This window comes from Cololabis saira, chromosome 24 (assembly GCF_033807715.1).
Source record: "Cololabis saira isolate AMF1-May2022 chromosome 24, fColSai1.1, whole genome shotgun sequence".
Classification (NCBI taxonomy): Eukaryota; Metazoa; Chordata; class Actinopteri; order Beloniformes; family Belonidae; genus Cololabis; species Cololabis saira.
In genome coordinates, this window is record NC_084610.1 from 10263295 (window position 1) to 10280206 (window position 16912).

A 16912-nucleotide genomic window follows, 5' to 3' on the forward strand; every position below is an offset into this window, starting at 1 on the left:
TAATCTATTCTATTCTATTCTGTTCTAATCTATTCTATTCTATTCTATTCTTCTATTCTATTCTATTCTATTCTATTCTATTCTAGTCTATTCTTCTATTCTGTTCTAATCTATTCTATTCTATTCTGTTCTAATCTATTCTATTTTATTCTATTCTATTCTATTCTATTCTATTCTATTCTATTTTATTTTATTCTAGTCTATTCTATTCTATTCCATTCTATTCTGTTCTATTCTATTTTATTCTAGTCTATTCTATTCTAGTCTATTCTATTCTATTCTATTCTAGTCTATTCTATTCTGTTCTAATCTATTCTATTTTATTCTATTCTATTCTATTCTGTTCTAATCTATTCTATTCTATTCTATTGTATTGTATTGTATTCTATTCTATTCTATTCTATGCTATTCTATTTTATTCTATTCTATTCTATTCTATTCTATTCTATTCTATTCTATTCTATTCTATTCTTCTATTCGGTTCTATTCTATTCTACACACACTCCTAACAGCGACATCTGCTGCCGTAAACTGGAACAGCAGGTCATCTTTAAGGTCCACGCGGAACATTCGTCCGCTTCTGTTACTCTACGGACCCAAAAAGGCGTTGCACAGGAAGCATGCATGGCGTCCTTCAACCACAGGCGTTTGTAGTCAACGTTTTGGGTTCTTTTTCTACTTTATTATCTGTTTCTTTTATCTAAATGTATAAATACTCTCCATAATGGCAACCAGGACCATATGTCGAGTTTTCAAGCGCCGTAAGTACCTGTCAACTAACGCAGCATTAGCATGTGAGATAAATACGTTTGTTACTTTAACAATAATTTAAACAAACGAGAAGAAAATCATATTTACAATATTGAACATAGCGTTAAAACTTATAAAAACACGCCCAATGAAGTAGATAAACATGCATATAAATACACTTGACATCATAGATATTAATAATAGCTGATATAACAGCACTGATGACATTTAACAAGCTGGCAGGAAATGTATTGGAAAAACTGGTTTATTATCTCTGTTGTCGGTCCTGAGCACACGTTTCCCATAATCCAGACTGAAAATATTATGTTAATGTAGTTTTAAAAAGGATTTGGCTGACAATGACTAAATATATGAGAACAAATGTGGTCCAGCTGCGTCCACATCTGTACTTCATCATAATGGTGCTTTTGAGAAGTGTCCCATACAATAACTAATACAAACATATCCTTAATTTATTTGTACCTAAATTAACTCACTATAAATTTGCCTGTTGTGGTGAAAAATAACATTTGTTTTCAGTTTTGAAAAAGATATCAAAGACAAATAATGAATAGCTGTTTATATTATTTGACTTTGATGAGAATTTAAGGTCATAATGGCCAAAAATACCTGCTGATTCTGGTGTCTTACTGTTTATGAAATGCTCTAAAAGCTCAAATGCAATCCAAAGATGGAAAGCTGAACTCAAAATCAGATTGAAATCCAAATAACTTTTATTGTGAAGTTGGACCAACAGATCAATCAAAGCATTCACTGTCAGGCTTTTACATTAGACTCATTGATTAAATACGCTGGGAAAGTTCCCCTTTACCACTGTTTTGTAAATCCCTCTGATATATTAAAACAGTTAAGTCCATCCATACATGCCTATGCCATAACACATGAAACAAGTTTATATTGGTTTAGTTTGTTCCCAAAATCTGATTCCAAAATAAAAGATTAGGCTTTTTTTCTTCTTTTAGCCTAAAAGCCTAAAATGGGTTTCCTGCTCTTGAATGTTGCCAGTAGTTTGCTTGTTGGACAGGATCATCCAGTGCTTTCTTTCTTTGTAAGAGTTTACCAATGTCAGTTCAAACATAGGGCCTGATTTACTAAAGGTTTGCGTGTGTAAAAACGTGTGCAAACTTGACAGCACCCGCAAACCAATGTGCAAGCTGATCTACTAACAGCGTGCAAAGAGGACTGCGCCTCTCAAATGTGCAAAATAGCACACGCTATTCATTTAGTACTTTTGCCCTGATGAATAATCAATATGGGGCGTACCCGCCAGAAATCGCTAAATACTGGGAGGGGAAGATGCAAATTGGTCCATTTACCACGCGCAATGAGATTTACCAAGCCTGAAAGTTTTTGCGTGGATTGTGATTGCGTCTGTATTTAATACGTTTGAAAGGAAGGTGCTAATCTCCACATGCAAAAGGAGAAATATTTTATTTGAATGTTAAATCGAGTATTATTCAGCAAAAGGTTGCCACAGGAGGCACATTCATTTTTTTATTTGTGATAATAAATAAATCACGTGTTTTCATGGAGGAAAAAGTGTTTCTTATTGTTCTGCAGTTGTCATACCCCGGTGTTGTGCGGTATACAGCACCCCTGCCGTGAAAAGCACCCCCTCGTCTGACAAAAATGATATTCTCATTCCGTGTCATGTTCTGTTTAGCGTCCAGTTTTGTGTTAATGATTCATGTTTAAATGCGCTCATGGATTCCACAAAAGTCATACTTTCCCACAATCACGGTCACAGATAACAAAAATTGGGTAAATGGTTATTGATGTCATTAATTAATAGCCTGCTTACTGTGTTGTCTTCCATAATATTTGTAAATATATATAATATAAACTCCTAAGTTTGTGTGAGTGTGTATATATAAATATATTGAAGTGTCAGTGTGTTGTTTTTTTTTCTTGGTCTACTTATCATTGAATATACGAGGGGGTGCTTTTCACGGCAGGGGTGCTGAATACGGCACAACAATTTGCCTCGTCCACTAATATCTCTATATATAACTCTAGAACTCTAGAATCTATATAACTCCAACTCGTCAAATTTCATTTTGCGCTTGCGACTATATCCTGCTTTCCATCCACTCTCCATGGCGCAAAGTTTGCGCCGCAAACCGTAAGACGCGCAACACCTCATTTAAATACTGCTGTTTGCACCTGTTATCAATTGCGCACGCAATCTTAGTTGATCACCCGCAAAACACACAACAACAGCACGCGCAAACTTTTTCAGTGCACACGCAATTTAGTACTCTTTATTTAGGATCTTAGTAAATCGGGCCCATAGTGTTCTGTCTTTGCTATCTCTTATTAGATTTTTTTTTTTTTCACCCAAACAGTGTTCTTCTTAACTTTTTATTGATATCTTATTGGACTTGGGAGCTTATGTCAAATGGTTGCTAAGTTCTAGCTCGATACCTGATATGAAATCCAGATCTAAAATCTGCTTTGTCTTGAAGTAACAAGGTAATGAGCTGTAATTGTCCCAATACTTTGAAATGGTTGTAATTCCTAAATGGCAAAAGACACATTTTTGTGAAACCTCATCAATCAAAGCTGAAAGTTTACACTTTGATCACATCTTCATTGTGATGGTGTATAGAAGCCCAAATCATGAAACTGTTCAAATGCATCTGGATCTAACGGTAGAGTGTTTCTTACTCCATTCATGTGTTCTGTGTCGCCACAGGCTTCGCATCCGCTGCAGAAGCTCTGCGTCTGTCGCCTGCCGAGATACGCAGCGAGCGCAATGCCATATTCTCCAGAGAGCAGGCCAGGCAACGAGCTGTGTACCCCCGTATCGAGAAGATAGAGGTGTCCATGGAAGGCCCGGGGCTGGATGGCACGCTGCTCATCATGAACAGAGGAATGTCTACCCCACTGAGCTGCGCCAGACGTAAGTGAAGCGGATGGACGTTGGCTAATTTCTGCATCTCAAATCTTGTTTTCAGATTTGTTTTGGGTATTTTGAAGACATTAAATGTAGATATACCACTCATGGCCACATGGGGGCAGCATCACACAAGGAAGTTATTGTAAGCAAGTGATTTGGCAGGAGCTGATTCTGCTCAACCCCAGTTAATCTGAAGATGGGTAAAAGCATCCATTGTGATTTGATCCATCCGCCCATCGTCAGATCTACAGAGACTGAACTGATATTTCAACCAGGCTGTAAATATGTTCAACTGGGGTCAATCGAGATTTAACATACCTGTCAAGTTTTGGATTTAACATGAGGGAAATTTTCCGCCGCTGTCCCACCAGCCCAACCGAGGTTACATTTTAAGACAGTTTTACAAGAAATCTAAAATAACTACCTATGAACCACTTACAAACAACAATTATGTGCTCATAGCCTGATAGGCCGACCTTTGTTGACACTGAAATGCTGTGGACATTCCTATATTTGTAACTCCTAATAGAGCCGAAATGAAAAGACAAAGGGAATTAAAGCACATTTATTTATTTTCAGTTTATATACACATTGATTGTCTTAAAGTAAAACATTAACATTTTCACTCATGTGGCTCTCTGGCATTCACTGACATGTTTCTGTGCCTCTAGCTGCGCTTGTACTACTGACTGACATCGGTCCTTCCCCCGTGAGAGAAACTAAAATTACAGTTACACATCTTTCAGAACTCGTAACTGAGCCCCGTCCGATTCCTCTTTAGGAAAATGAATTTGGTTTCGCATTTTTAAAAATTTTTACACAAAGTCTTCGCTTTTTTGGCAGAAATGCCTTCACTCTTATTACATCCATCCATCTATCGCCACTAACCTCGCGAGAACTGCCACCCAAACTACAGCAGGGGGCAGTTCTCGCGAGGCAGGACGCATTTCAGTTTAGAGAAGTACAGGAATGCGTTTTAAAAATTATTATATTGTAATACGGGAGGACGGTGGGAAAGAGGGGTAAAATACGGTAGTTTCACGGCCAAAACGGGAGACTGGACAGGTATGAGATTTAATCTCTTTTGGAGCCAGCCCCTAGTGGTCATTCAAGGAACTGGCTGGGAGTGGTGATAGACCAACAGTGGCTTTTGGTTTGATATCATCGGGGGGGTAAAGTAGTCAGCGTTAATTAGTGTTGCTACAACTGATATCTGTTTCCCTCAGATCTGACAGAGTATCATGTGACTAACTCGGCCTTGGCGCTGGTGGATGGAGAACCGTGGCCGCTCCATCAGCCCCTCACGCGCTCCTGCTCTCTCACCCTGCTCACCTTCAAAGATGCTGACCCAACAATTGTCAACCAGGTAAGTTTAAACATTCAAAAAAATACCTTTTTGATGTTATAAGAAATGACAAAGGAAAGTCAGGAAATCTTAATTCTTCAATTGATTAGTCTGAGTTGCATGACCAATCCTTCTGAGCTTATGATCTTTAAAGAACCGAACAAGATAGAAATTGTGCTGAAAGAAAAAGGTTTTAGTTTGCTTCACGGTCCCTCTTCCTCAGGCCTACTGGCGTTCGTGCGCCGCACTGCTTGGACAGGTGCTGGAGACGGCCTTCAAGGACGACTACACCGTGGAGCTGCTCAGTACACCAGAAGTCCCAGGTAGAGCGTCGCCGTCTTGAGTTCTCAGATTTACCCTGACCAGCAATCGGAGACTAAAAGAGAAGGAGGACATTAATTAAAGGAGACCTATTATGAAAAACACGTTTTCTCTAGCTTTAACATACCCGGTATATAAAGTGGTCTCCCCTCAGCCTGCCAACTCAGAGGAGGAGGAAAGCAACCAAATTCTGCAGTGTCTGTACAGCCGCCCGGATGAGCCGTCCAGTGTGATGTGGATCTACGAGCCGTTCAGATTCTGCTCCCGTCGTTACATAACGACGGGAGCGATTTACAGAGGTTGGCCTCCGATGCGTGAAACCAAGCCCACAACTAACTCTGGCCGGAACAACAACAACTCCGCCGGCCGGAGCTTCCGCCATTTTCTACGCGTCATTCAGGCAGCCAATCAGCACAGAGCCTCATCATCATAGCCTCCCCGCCCACTCAGAATCCCACATAGATAATGAGGTTAGAGACTGGGATGCTAAAGACATGGTTTAGGGGCTGAATTACTAATTTATTTAGCAAAAAAATCAAAAGCTTGTTTTTAACACATTCAAGGCCTGTTTAAAATAGGTATTAGATGCCATAATAGGTCCCCTTTAATGCTCATTTGCTTGAGTGTCTGATGTTAAAATGAACGTTGATTGTTTTTGTACCTCATTTAGTAGTTTAAATGTGATGTTTTTGGTATTTTTTTAATGCAGATGAGATCCCAGTTGTTTATCAAGTGCCACTGATTAGATTTTTGATTTCCCTGCAGTTATTTCAGGGGCCTTCTGTTGTGACGTGGTCCTTGACCCTCAGCTGGATTCATGGACCCCCTCTGAGGTGCGTAAGATAAAAATACAAACCATTAATCACTGGATGTTGTCTGACCCTGAAGCAACAGTCCAAAAAAATAGGTCCCAGTGATTTCCAGGTTAGTTTAGACGCATATTTAAATAAACTGGCAGAGGCGGCATGATGCAGTGAACATCACAGATCAGCAGCTTTTATTTGCCGGCTCGTGCTTTGCGTGATTCCTGTTGTGCCCGACTGTCCTGTGACGTTTTGCGGCCGTTTCTTCCTAGGAGTCGTTGCGCTCCCTGTCCAAAGGAGCCCTGCAGCTGATCCATCAGGATCTGGCCTGGGAGCCTCTGGAGGTGACGCCCCCCGTGGCCCTGGAGGTCTTCTCACACAGCAGGTAGAGCGTTTGGTTCCCGGTTCTTCCTCATCACGTTGCATGTCTCTGACCACTTGGACTACTTCATAATCGTTTCACTCCATCAGGTGTAAAAAGGAGGAGGTGGAACAGAAAGCTTCACAAAGTCCCAACGGCACCGTGATGCTCTACAGGTGAGATGGCACACTGTGTTTTTTATCTGCTTTTTAACTAAATGCTGTTTTTGTTGTATTAATGACTATTTCCCACGATTTGACCATCTTTCTGTAGATGTGGCGACCACGTGCTGCTGAGTGGGGGCCCCCTGGTGGCCAGAACGGGACTCTGCTTGCAGTATGAGGTGACGGCTCTCCATAGCCTGGGGCCGGGGCCCTGGGGGCCCCGCCGCAGAGCACAGGGCCTGTCTCTGCCTCTGCAGCTGCAGGTACGTGTGCTTTTGAAAACATTACCTTTTAATTTTCCTTCTGATATTAAATGTTTGTTGTGCGTAGAAATGATGGCAAACAGAAAAATGAGATATTTGCAGTTTCCCTTCAGACCGAAAGCAGAACCACAGAAAAGTAGAAAATACCTAATTGGTGAAGCGCTGAGCAGGTTTTTGTTCATGTATGATGCATACATGGCGCCTGAAGCATAAAATATCCCCAAAAAATCTCTTAATGTTTTTATTTTATTATTTATTTAGTTTATTATATATTGAAATGAAAAAAGCTTCCAATTTTGTATGTAAGTAATTATCTTTCCTATCGTTATGAATACATTAGGTAAGTTTATGTATTTTTATTTCGTTCTTTATATTTTTTATAATTTTTTGGTTTTGTATAATTTAAAAAAATATATATTTAATTATGGGGTTGTCTCATAAATTCATGTATTAAATATAATACATTATGGGGAAACACTAAATTGTTAGTTGCCCATCTAACCATTTAGTTAATTTAAAGCTCATTTTCTTAGATTTTTATAAATAAGTAAATAAATAGATAAATAAATAAAAGCCCCTCGTATTCCTGCAGATGGGAAGGAGAAGCTTGCTGTATTTTAACTCCGTGCCAGTGTTCCTTTGATAATCGCAGAGACTTGTTTGCGGCAGACGAGGATAAAAACAAAGCCCCAGTTCATGTCACAATGAGTCTGAAACACAACAAAAATGCAGAAAGTTGAAAGGGTCTGAAAATTTAACGCCTGCATTGTTCCTGCACAAGAGAGTGCTTTGCTCTGTTTGTTTGTTTTGGTCCGCGTGTGCCCGCATGTCACGTTTTCTCTCCTCTCTGCAGGCTCACCACACGGTCTGGAAGAAGCTGAGGCATCGGGCACAGAAGCTGGTAAGAACAGTCTCAGTCTTCCTGACAGCAAAGCTGAGGCCCGTAGTGTTTTTGGGGGCAGCGGTTTTGTCTGGATGCCGGGGGGCGAGTCCAAACGACCGCCTGGTTCCCTTCCAGCCGACTCCCCGGCTGCAGCCATCACTTCAGATTTCACAAAGTAGCCAGAGGTTAGGATTTAACGCGGGCTATTTTTAATGCTTTCATTACCGTGTTGGCAAACGCAGAGGTGATGCATCGTGGGCTGTAATCTCCTGGAAACAGCAGGTCTCAGTCTCCTAACGAAGGACAAACCCGTGTTTACTGAAGTCTGCATCAAACGCAGACACTAACGGGAGATTTCAAAGAAAAACTATTTTTAAATCTCTCCTGGTTCAACGCTCACGTGGGGATATTTGGGCGGATGCAAAGTCAAAGCTGCTCTTCTCTCTTTTGCACAAGCGAGTTTGACTTCAGCACCAAATAAAAAGCATGAATCCTGCAGAATCCAAAGTAGGCTAAGAGTTAATTTTGGACGGAGCCTTCTAGGCGAAATGTATTTCGCTGCAGCCTCTCTGGCTTCCTCTGAGCATCACGGATTGCGTAATGAAAGAGGAGGAAGGAAAAAAAGATGTTCATTAATAGATACGCTTAATTTGGCAGCTGATGACAGTGCGGTCGTGGCCTACATCTCTCTGTTTGGGGAGCAGAAACAGCCCTTTCTTAAAAAATAAGCATACGGACATCCGAGCAGCTGCAGAAGCATCCCGGCCGTCTTTCTTCTTTACGACTTTGGAGGTTACTGATAACCGTATTATATGTGGCGTTCAGCATTCATGCGACGTGCGCGGAGGCTGGTGTCCTCGCCGTCCTTTTTGTTCCACGTGTTAAAAGAAGATCACGACCAATTATCAGGGGGGGAGCTATAAACTGAAACATGTCTGGAAGTTCTTTGAAGGACGTTTACTCTGCAGCCAAGCGGCCGTCTCCTCTCCTCAGCAGCTCTCTCTGATATCACCGAGGAGCAGGACTGTTTTAATTCCTCCTGTTACTCCACAACGGGGACACGAGGTCGGGTTAGAATGAAATCAGTCATGAAGCTCAGGAAAGGGGCCGCCGTCAGGTTGCAGAACGCCGTAATGTTTCACACTTGGAAGGGAATATTGCATCTTCTGTGGGATCAGCGTGAGTCCACAGCTCAGAGGGGTCTCAGGTGCTTATTTAAGCTCAAATCTCTGTGCAAAAGTGGTTCTACACTAAAGAAGAGGAAGAAAAAGAGTGACAGAGCGAGATATTGAACGATAGTAAATCACAGACGATGTGGCAGCACTGACGTTACTTCCAGGCCTTTAGGGGAACCCTCTGAGCTCATTTCTGCTCCTTTCTAACATTAACTATGAACAAGGTACCTGAGCTGAAAAACGCTGCAGTATTTCACCGTTCTGTCGATCTCTACATGAATCTGATGGTGTCCGAGTGCGTCGGCTTCTTGTCTCAATCGCCATCCCATTAACTTCTCTCCCAAAGTCACAGTCGTATCAGTGTCATCAGAAGCAGCGTGGAATCTCTTATCTTGTGACTTCTTGCACAAATTGTAGCTTCGTCTGGTTGGTGGGAGTCTGCAGGAGGCACGGCGGGTTCAAGGACTTTCTCTCTGCTCGTCTCGTATCAGCAGCACATTTAGAGGACAAATGTATAAAATGGTCATGAAGAACATTAGTTTATAAGTTTCAATCTTTATTGTCAGATATGATGTATAGACAGATTCAGATGACTTTGAATCTGAATCTGGGAGGTTCCCTTGGGGAAATTAACATCTCCATCTCAAACACACAGCACTGTCATTTACAAATCAAACACCCATATAAAAATAACAATAAAATATACATACAGCACAAATGAAATTAGTCTTCTCCGACCCACGGTGCAAAGTACAACTAATAAAATAAGATAAAGAATAAAACAGTCCACTAAATTACATTAACTAAACTTGAATACTTACAGGAGTATTTAAATGATGAAATAAAATATAAATAAGTATTTCCTATACAAATACAGTGTTGCATAAATATGTTGAATTCAATTTTAAGAAAACATTTCTAACAGAAAATCTCTTAAATTCACAACTTAATAGTTTAAATAACAAATTTTTGTAATTTTCTGATTGTCCTCTGGGTTCTAGTGCATTCTGGGTAATGAAATTATAAATGGAGACTTCAAGTTCATGTGTTCACACCTGAAATTAAAGTGCATGCCGAGATTAAAAAGGGGGCATGAAGAATTGATTAGTGATGAAGACTCGTAAAACAAGCTTTTAATCGTTCCTCAGCCTTCAATCTGAACCAAACTGATTTAATAATGAACAGTGACGTGTCCTCGCAGTCACTGCCACTTTACTGCCTGTAACACACCCGTCAGCTGCATATCTTTGTTGTTTTACACCGAGGAGCGGCGGGTGCTGCCCCGTGTGGCGAGAGGTGGTATTGCTTCTAAGAGTGGCATGCAGAATTATGTTCATGTTCATGTTCATCGCCGGGTTCACTTTCATCTCTCTGACTTTGCAGTTTCGAAAGCAAGTACGACTCTAATAACAGCTTTTACATGTTTTATGTTATTTTTAATTCATGCTCTTTGGTAAATGAATAAGTCGGATGGGTTTGAAATGATTGCTGGTACTTTTCCCAGAGCGGGTCCTGTCATGTTCAGTAATGGCTGCTTCTGATTAGACGGCTGGTTCCGTTTTATAATGCATCTGCAGGTTTTCAAAACAACTTGTCATCCATCTCAAAAAATGTGTACAGCAGTACATAAATCAGTCCCGGTAATATTTGCTTTAATTTATTTAAGCCCGCCGTAACGGGGTTTGCAGAACAGCAGCACGTGGGCGGGTGTGTCTGGTGAGCGGGCCGGAGGCGGCGGGGCGGCGCTGCCCCCATCTGCCTCCAGCTGGCACTGCGAACACGGCCGCCCACGCGGCAAACAGACCCTCCTGCGGGGAGCGTCACGATCCCACGTCCCTCCGACAAAACGGCCAGACAAAATAAAAGCCTCCACAAAAAAAAAAACGAACCACAAACGAGCTGTTTTTCTCTTGCTGATGCAGGTGGACGTGCCGGCGCCCGAGGAAGCAACTCCTCCACCTCCTCCTGACTCCCCTCAGCCTCCAACCGGCCAGTAACCTCCACCGTTTAACCTCCCACATCCAACTGTACTTTATGTTCAATAAATGTTGAAACAAATCACTTCCTCCTTATCTGTGTGTTTCGCTGCTCGCTGCAGAGCGAAGGACACCGAGGCCTGTTTTTCAGCTGATCGGGGCGTAAACAAGCTCCAAGTCGCTGGTGCGTGCCAGCAGGCCGCCCAACAAAAGCCGCGCATACCCCGGCCGAAGGTCGGGCGGCGCTGCAGCTGTTGAGTCTATCAGTCACCAAACAGGTGGCCCCGAGAGTGCGTGCACGCCTGAGGGTCTGCAGGAGTGCACGTTCTTCAACCCATTAAACAACACTTGTGTCCGAGCCTCAACTACATCAGTGAGGAGCGGAGCTTTAATTCACAGGCTTAGGTCCTCTCATGTACGTCGGAGTAAAAATAACTCTCTTTGAGGCAGAGGACGATATTTCATAAAGGTTTCCTTCATAAAAAGTGTCGCCCGCAGTTTTTGCGATGGTAAATTTAGCCGCCATTTGTGAGGGAGTGCAGGTGGTTACCAGCAGCTGTCGATGACTGAAAGGAAAACTGAACAGCTCCTTCAGACTTTCCCCCTCCTCCAGCTCCCCTACTTCTCTTTATTTGTGCATCTTTTGAGGGGAACTAGAAGCGAGGGATGAAACGCTTCACATTACAGGAACATCTGCGTCTTCTGAGGTGGAATTTACCAAAAAAAAAGCTCATCGTTCTCCATCAGGAGACGAGCAAAAGCCTCGGGGCAGAAAAGCCAACCACTGTGCAGCTGTTGTTTCCACTCAAGCATCCCAATGCCCCCCCTCCCTCCCTCCATCCCTCCCCCTCTCCCTCCCTCCATCCCACCACGCAGTGACAACGTGTGAGACACACCCAAGGACATATGCCGTGGACTCTTAAGCCCCGTCGCAGCACCTGCACCAGCCGGGATGTTTGAATCCGTGCCCCCGAATGCCTCGCAGATGCAAACACTCGAGATGTTTTTGTCGGGGGGCGACTGCTCCGCCTGTGACGCGGCCGCTGAGGCCCGATTAAATTTAAATGGATACTAAAAAACGCTCTGGAATAATGCACATGCCCTGGAATTAACTCCTCGCGTCTCTTAAGTCCTCTTTATACGAGTGCTGCTGCAGTTTGACGGTGCTTTTACATCGGATTTGAAAGTATTTACACTTGTGTAGTGTTTGAACAGTTGATCCCCCTCCTTCCCTCCCACCCTGATCGTTCTGCACTCACTTGCAGCTCTTTGTCCTGCAAAGGAATTTTGTTGCAGGCAAAACAAAACAAATCCACGTAAGATGAAAAAGTGTCCAAATCAACATTTAAACATCTTGAGAAGCTTTCGTTCTCCCGTGAAACTCTGATAAATGATCCATTTCCCAGCTTGTGGGAAATGTCAGGTACACAATAGAAATCTTTCATTGATAAGTAATCAGTTGTGTTACAATAGATAAGACATAAAATACATTTGGCCTTGAGTATCCAGCACTTTTTTTCCATCACATCCAAGTCTCTAATGGCGCTTTAAAGCTGCTTTCACATAGAAGGCGGTTTGTGCCGTGCAGAGTCGGCGCAGAGCAAGGCTGCATGCGCGCATCGCGTACATATTTATTGCTAGGCAACCAAAAAAAGTTTTTCCGGTCTGGCGCCCTTTTCCCACTCGTTTGGACGTACAGTAGCTACAGCCCGGTTTGCAAAATGCATCTGTCCCTGCTTCAAAGAAAAGCCCTGGCTTTAGTTCTTCTTCTGAGGAGGTGGAGGAGACAAGCAGCAGCAGCAGCAGCAGCAGCAAGGAGGGTCCATGAAGACAGGATTTTGGGGGGCTCGTTGGGGAGCTCCAGCTCCATGATGACCAGGTCACTTCAGGCTGAACAGGGAGCAGTTACAGCCTGTTGGGGAGAGTTGGAGCCTCAGCAGGATCAACCAACTTCAGGCTTCATCACCACAACTGAACGCCTGACCTCCCTTCCTCTCCTTTATATCACCCATGTCATCCAGTTAAAAACACATTTTATTAAAAACCCTTTCTGAACTATGTTGTTTTTTAGCTCATGTCAGTCATCTAGATTTTTAGATATACTGTGTACATGTAGTAAAGTATGTGCTTCAGTTTACAAAAGTATTGACAAGTGGTCTTTTCATAACCATATATTGATAAATGATTCAATCGATCCTGATATGAGGCATGGAAATGCTATATTTTATTTTAAACTAACATTTTATTGTTAAAAGAGCAAAAGAATATCACATTTCTACCACTTTTAAACACACCTGGTTTGTCCAAATTCTGGGAGATTTCTCTCCACTTTTGTCCCTTTTTATTGTTGTCCCGATAGGTCTGCAGTCTCGTATCCACAGCTCCTCATAGACTCACAGCCAAGATCATTCTTTCCTCCATGTGGATCGTCTCTGATTTACAACCTGCAAGTTTTTTTTCACCCTTCACCACCTTCTCACCTATTTAACGCGCCGTGATGTCTTCACAGGGCGCGCGGTGAAATTAAAAAATGTTAAATTCGGGCGCAGGCTGCCGCGGCTCAACCCCGTGGCAGCCTGCGCCCTCTTGTGCTGCCGTCCAGCCCGGTGGCAGCACATACACAATGAATGGGAAAGCCAGCGGCGGCCGCTGCTTTGCACATTCTATGTGAAAGCGCCTTTACACTAGTACCTACTCAGCGCGACTCGCCTCGCCCAGGTTTTGCACTTCTCCACTAGGGGTGGAGGCGTCCCGAGTAGATACTTTTCCTCTATCTACTCTTCTAAGGTTCTAAGCGGCTGAAGCCTGGATTATGGTTCTGCGCTACACCAACGCAGAGCACACACCGCTGCCATGACCCCGTCGCAAACCCATTTCGCTGCGGTGCAGTACCCCCCCCCAGAGTGCTAGGGGGGTGCATTCTTTTCCTGAATGGTTTATCCGACTTTTCCGGTCACAGTGAATCAAAGAGATAAGGACAACTATGGTACAAAAAAAATCACACACACACGAAAAAAAGAGCGCTGAAAGTTCACGAACCGGAACCAAAAATGCGTTGCTACCAAGCGAACCAATCACATCCCTCTCGGTCTGCGTTGGGTCTGCGACCTCTTGATGCGTTATTACAATTTTTGGGAGGTGCGCGTCAGGCACGGCGTGGCGTGCGCTGTGGGGTGCTCATTGCGGCGCAACCTGCGGCGCACTGGGCGTCGATTTAACGCAGAACCATAATCCAGCCTTTAGTCGGCTGCATCTGACGTCATCACACTACAGGCCACTGATTGGTCAGGGAGTTGGAGTCAGACGTCTGAGTCAGGATGTGACATCAGCGAAAGAGCGACTCCCGGCTTCTTGTTCATTTTATTCGACCAGCAACGGCAGCAGAAGTCAGTTTGGTGATCCAACTCTGAGGTGCAGATGTTCATAAACCTGGTGGCTGAGGAGACAATTAAAAAGGGATCTAGACGGCGATTAGGACCAGATCTACCAGGAGCTCTGTCACTTCATAGCTGCTCGCGGCTACAAACGCACTTTTCAGCAGCGCCGAGACAAACTACCAAAAAAAAAATCGTTGCTGGTTGAAGCTTCTTTCACTCATTTTTTAACTGGATATTGAACACAAGTCACAGACCCAGCAGCACATATATCATCTCCTCCAGGTTCTACATCTTTAGGCCCTGTCCCAATTCTCCCCCTACCCCTCGTTTTCATCACTACCCCTAAATTTTGCACGCTCCCGTGAGGGTAGTGGTGTCCCAATTCCTCTTTCCACCTAGGGGGTGTGGAGAAAAACGAGGGGTAGTGGCTATGAATTTGTGCACACTAGCTGACCTAGGGACCAAAACATTTCCCAGAATGCTTTTCGTCGTCATTTCCGGACTGAATCCAAAAAAAAAACATGGCGGACATTTCTTATTTTTTAGTGAATAAAATCAATATTTTGAGTTAGTTTCTGCATAAAAATTAGTTTTGATTACATTTCTAGCGAGAAATATACTTTCATGATATTCACTCAGTGAATGTACATAATCACTAGTTTTCCCGTTTGCCGAAGATCACGCCAGAATAAAGGGATTTGTAGGCTCTGCGTCGATTTAACGCGGACCCATAAATCAGCTCCGGAGCCGGCAGGCAGAAATCTCTAAATTTTCTGAGCAAATTTCTTAACAGGCTTAGCTACAACTGTTAGATTTCATCTATTAAACCAACATTTATCTTCCTAAATGATTTATTTCAGCCAGCGGTAATTCTCCACAGAGCTGCAGGTTTCTCTCCCGGGACGACGGCGCAGGGCGATCACGTCTGTACTCGGGCTGTGAGCTGCTGCTCCCCGGGGCCGGCGGCTCTTCTCATCTCTGAAAACATTGTGTCAAATTTCTTAACAGGCGTTATTTGGATAAACTGAGCCCAGGTCTTAACGGTTACTTTTACGCCTGAAAAAATATTAAAACTTAATAAAGTGGCATATTAACAGCGCTACAGCTGAAATTAAAACAGCTTTTGGCTCTCAGCTTCCTGATTAGGGGTAGGGATGAAAACGAGGGGGAGTATTGGGACAGGCCCCTGGGAAGATTTCAAGTGCCCTAAAATCTGTCCCTTCTTTTTTAGGGGTAGTGAAGAAAAGAAGGGCGAGTGAAAGAAAGTAGGGGGTGTATTGGGATTGGACCTTAGTGTTGTTGTCTTCTTTGTTTAGATCACACAATCAAATACGTCACAGCCAGCTTCGCTCAATTCCCGCCCACTTCTCATCTGGGTGTCTAAAAAGAAACGAGGGCAAGGCGAGTGGAGGTGAGACGAGTCGCGCTGAGTAGGTACTAGTATGAAAGCGCCATAAAAGTTCAGCATGAGCTGAAGCTTTGTTTTAATGGATTTAGCACTTTTTGCTGCTTTCCTGATTGATCCGGTACATTTTGTACCAGGGGAAAAGGGTGTGAAAGGGAGGGAACCAAATCCCATTTAACACAAGAAAAGTCTGGCTGACCAGGCAGATTTAACACAACAAACCCAATAAAAAGCCAGTGGACTCCAGAAAGCCCCCTAAAACCTCAAATTTAAATAAATACATAAAACACAATTGGAAAAACACATTCTGGCGATGCATTTTTCTAGAAGAGAAAGGGAAACGTGAGATCTTAAAATAGCTCAAGTTCAAACACACAAACCTGCACATAAAACACACGAGTGTAAAGCCTGAATTATGGCTCCGCGTTAAATAGACGCAGAGCCTACGGCGTAGGTGCGCAGCGACGCGTACCAGCGTACCCTACGCCGTAGGCTCTGCGTTGGTGAAACGCGGAACCATAAATCAGGCTTTAGTTACCTGAAGAGGGGACCGGGTCACCTCGTCTTCACACTAATTCACACAGGAAGATTTAATTGAATTCTAAACAAGTACACCACAGTTATTTACTCCGATTCCTCATCATTTAATTTCTTACCACTTCTTAAAGAATGTGTTAAAAGCAATGCATTTCCTGGCCACAGTGTCACACAATATAAAAAATACAAGCTTACCATCAAGTTTGCTCTTGACTCCTGTGGAGGAATCTAGTTTCTAATGGAGGTTTCTAATGAGATCTGATGGAACAGTATAACACAAGTTATATTAATAGTATAGTTCCTGTTATAGAGGCAATGATGTTGTCTGCAACATTCAGGTTAAGTATACACCTTTATACCTCCTCATATGGGGGTTCCTGGGAGGGGATCAATACATAAAACACAATTGGAAAAACACATTCTGGCGATGCATTTTTCTAGAAGAGAAAAGGAAACGTGAGATCTTAAAATAGCTCAAGTTCAAACACACAAACCTGCACATAAAACACACGAGTGTAAAGCCTGAATTATGGTTCCGCGTTAAATCGACGCAGAGCCTACGGCGTACGGCGCGCGTCGCCGCATACCCTACGACGTACGCTCTGCGTTGGTGTAACGCGGAACCATAAATC

The 16912-nt window shown here is 43.2% G+C and overlaps 1 protein-coding gene across 1 annotated transcript; it reads left to right on the plus strand.

Annotated features, from left to right (window-relative positions):
* The first annotated feature begins 603 nt into the window (after nt 1-603).
* mrpl39 (mitochondrial ribosomal protein L39) lies at nt 604-11046 on the plus strand. Its single transcript, XM_061715586.1, has 10 exons — nt 604-761; nt 3467-3673; nt 4897-5036; nt 5239-5338; nt 6102-6169; nt 6412-6524; nt 6611-6676; nt 6774-6927; nt 7781-7828; nt 10908-11046. The coding sequence occupies exons 1-10, from the start codon at nt 725-727 to the stop codon at nt 10980-10982; spliced, it is 1008 nt and encodes a 335-aa protein (XP_061571570.1). The 5' UTR covers nt 604-724; the 3' UTR covers nt 10983-11046.
* The last annotated feature ends 5866 nt before the right edge of the window (nt 11047-16912 follow it).

Excerpts from the sequence above, each read along its gene's own strand:
- mrpl39 (XM_061715586.1), top strand. The coding sequence starts at position 725 with ATGGCAACCAGGACCATATGTCGAGTTTTCAAGCGCC. Across the intron at positions 762-3,466 it reads ATGTCGAGTTTTCAAGCGCC|GCTTCGCATCCGCTGCAGAA; the intron begins GTAAGTACCTGT and ends GTGTCGCCACAG. Across the intron at positions 5,037-5,238 it reads ACCCAACAATTGTCAACCAG|GCCTACTGGCGTTCGTGCGC; the intron begins GTAAGTTTAAAC and ends CCTCTTCCTCAG.